This window comes from Anoplopoma fimbria, chromosome 16, assembly GCF_027596085.1.
Source record: "Anoplopoma fimbria isolate UVic2021 breed Golden Eagle Sablefish chromosome 16, Afim_UVic_2022, whole genome shotgun sequence".
Taxonomy (NCBI): Eukaryota; Metazoa; Chordata; class Actinopteri; order Perciformes; family Anoplopomatidae; genus Anoplopoma; species Anoplopoma fimbria.
This window is the reverse complement of record NC_072464.1, coordinates 25,862,413-25,864,912: the sequence shown is the minus strand read 5'-3', so window position 1 is coordinate 25,864,912 and position 2,500 is coordinate 25,862,413. Positions and strand designations below refer to the sequence as shown.

At 48.0% G+C, this 2,500-nt stretch overlaps 1 protein-coding gene across 1 annotated transcript in view; it reads left to right on the top strand.

Moving 5' to 3' along the window:
- Positions 1-2,500, top strand: part of LOC129104231 (myosin light chain kinase, smooth muscle-like) — a 40,233-nt gene that overhangs the window by 11,410 nt on the left and 26,323 nt on the right. The window contains 3 exon segments of the mRNA XM_054614806.1: positions 38-169; positions 1,882-2,079; positions 2,271-2,478. Of these exon segments, the coding sequence (XP_054470781.1) occupies positions 38-169; positions 1,882-2,079; positions 2,271-2,478 (538 nt within the window).

The following is a 2,500-nucleotide window of genomic DNA, read 5'->3' as shown; positions in this document are numbered from 1 at the left end:
CTGAACATGTGTGTCGTCTCTGCTTCATGTGCTGCAGGCGGACTGCAGGGTCGCAGGTCAAAGGTCACCGAGGTCAGAGGAGTGTGTGAGGCTCCACGCTTCGTCCGCCGCCTCGCCGACCTGAAGGTGATGGACGGCAGCAGAGTCTCCATGACGGTGGAGCTGACCGGTACGACCACACGTGTGTGTGTGTGTGTGTGTGTGAGTGTGTGTGTGTGTGAGTGTGAGTGTGAGTGTGTGTGTGTGTGTGTGTGTGTGTGAGTGTGAGTGTGTGTGTGTGTTAGCTGTGGTATTTCCTGTCAGATCTCCAGGGAGATGTTGGAGATGAGATGAGGACAGATTTACTCTTCATTTCCTCTGTGTGTGTGTGTGTGCGTGAGAGTGTGTGAGTGTGTGTGTGTGTGTGTGTGTGTGTGTGTGTGCGTGCGTGAGAGTGTGTGAGTGTGTGTGTGTGTGTGTGTGTGTGTGTGTGTGTGTGTGTGTGTGTGTTACATAATTATTTTCCACAGAGGGTTTTCTCCATATAAGCTGTGAGGATCAGCTCTGCTGCTACCTGAGAACTTCTGTCCGTCAGCACACTGCCTCTAGATCTCATTAAGAAAACAATAGAAACAATAAAGCAGGACTTCACTCATGTTTACTAATGCTCCGCCCCCATGACCCATTGTATCATCACCTGTGTGAGGGTCATTGTATCATCACCTGTGTGAGGGTCATTGTATCATCACCTGTGTGAGGGTCATTGTATCATCACCTGTGTGAGGGTCATTGTATCATCACCTGTGTGAGGGTCATTGTATCATCACCTGTGTGAGGGTCATTGTATCATCACCTGTGTGAGGGTCATTGTATCATCACCTGTGTGAGGGTCATTTTATCATCACCTGTGTGAGGGTCATTGTATCATCACCTGTGTGAGGGTCATTGTATCATCACCTGTGTGAGGGTCATTGTATCATCACCTGTGTGAGGGTCATTGTATCATCACCTGTGTGAGGGTCATTGTATCATCACCTGTGTGAGGGTCATTGTATCATCACCTGTGTGAGGGTCATTGTATCATCACCTGTGTGAGGGTCATTTTAACATCACCTGTGTGAGGGTCATTGTATCATCACCTGTGTGAGGGTCATTGTATCATCACCTGTGTGAGGGTCATTGTATCATCACCTGTGTGAGGGTCATTTTAACATCACCTGTGTGAGGGTCATTGTATCATCACCTGTGTGAGGGTCATTGTATCATCACCTGTGTGAGGGTCATTGTATCATCACCTGTGTGAGGGTCATTGTATCATCACCTGTGTGAGGGTCATTTTAACATCACCTGTGTGAGGGTCATTGTATCATCACCTGTGTGAGGGTCATTGTATCATCACCTGTGTGAGGGTCATTGTATCATCACCTGTGTGAGGGTCATTGTATCATCACCTGTGTGAGGGTCATTGTATCATCACCTGTGTGAGGGTCATTGTATCATCACCTGTGTGAGGGTCATTGTATCATCACCTGTGTGAGGGTCATTGTATCATCACCTGTGTGAGGGTCATATGTTTTTAACTTCGACCTCCTTACATGTAGTCAAAGTGTCTCATTAACAGAGTTCTGCAGGATCACTGGATCACCTTGACACTGAAGAAAACGTCTAGACCAAGAAGATTCTTTCATTGATAAGTATTGATTGTATTGACTGTATTGACTGTATTGATTGTATTGACTGTATTGATTGTATTGATTGTATTGATTGTATTGATTGTATTGATTGTATTGACTGTATTGATTGTATTGACTGTATTGATTGTATTGATTGTATTGACTGTATTGATTGTATTGACTGTATTGACTGTATTGACTGTATTGACGAGGTCGTTGTTGTCCTCAGGTCACCCCCCTCCAGAGGTGGTGTGGCTCCATGATGGGCAGGAAGTGACGGAGTCAGAGGACTTCCACCTCCTCAGGGAGGAGAACCGCTGCACTCTGCTGATCCAGGAGGTTTTCCCCGAGGACACTGGGACCTACAGCTGCCAGGCCTGGAACCAGTACGGAGAGGACCACACCCAGTCCCAGCTCACCGTGGAGGGTAACCACAAAGTCCTGTCCACTACACTCCATCTTCACTCTTACTGTTAAGAGAGGCTCAGATATCAGCACGCTAACACCAGTTAGCTACACAGCAGTTGCACCTACAAAGACATCTTAGTCGTAGTAAAGATCCAGATGAAGGCGTTAGGAGTCATTGTGGTTCCGGTCATGGTTGTGTTCTTGTGGCAGAGCCCCAGGATGGCGTCCAGCCCTGGTTCATCACCAAACCCAAACCAGTGAGCGCTGTTGTGGGTCAACACGTCCTCCTGTCCTGCGCCATCGCCGGAGACCCGTTTCCCCAGTACACCTGGACCACAGCCGGCCTGAGCCGACCTCTGACCTCGGGAGGAGACTACGAACTGCTGCAGAAGGAGGACGTCATCTCACTGCTGATCAGGTCAAACATCTACACTTACATA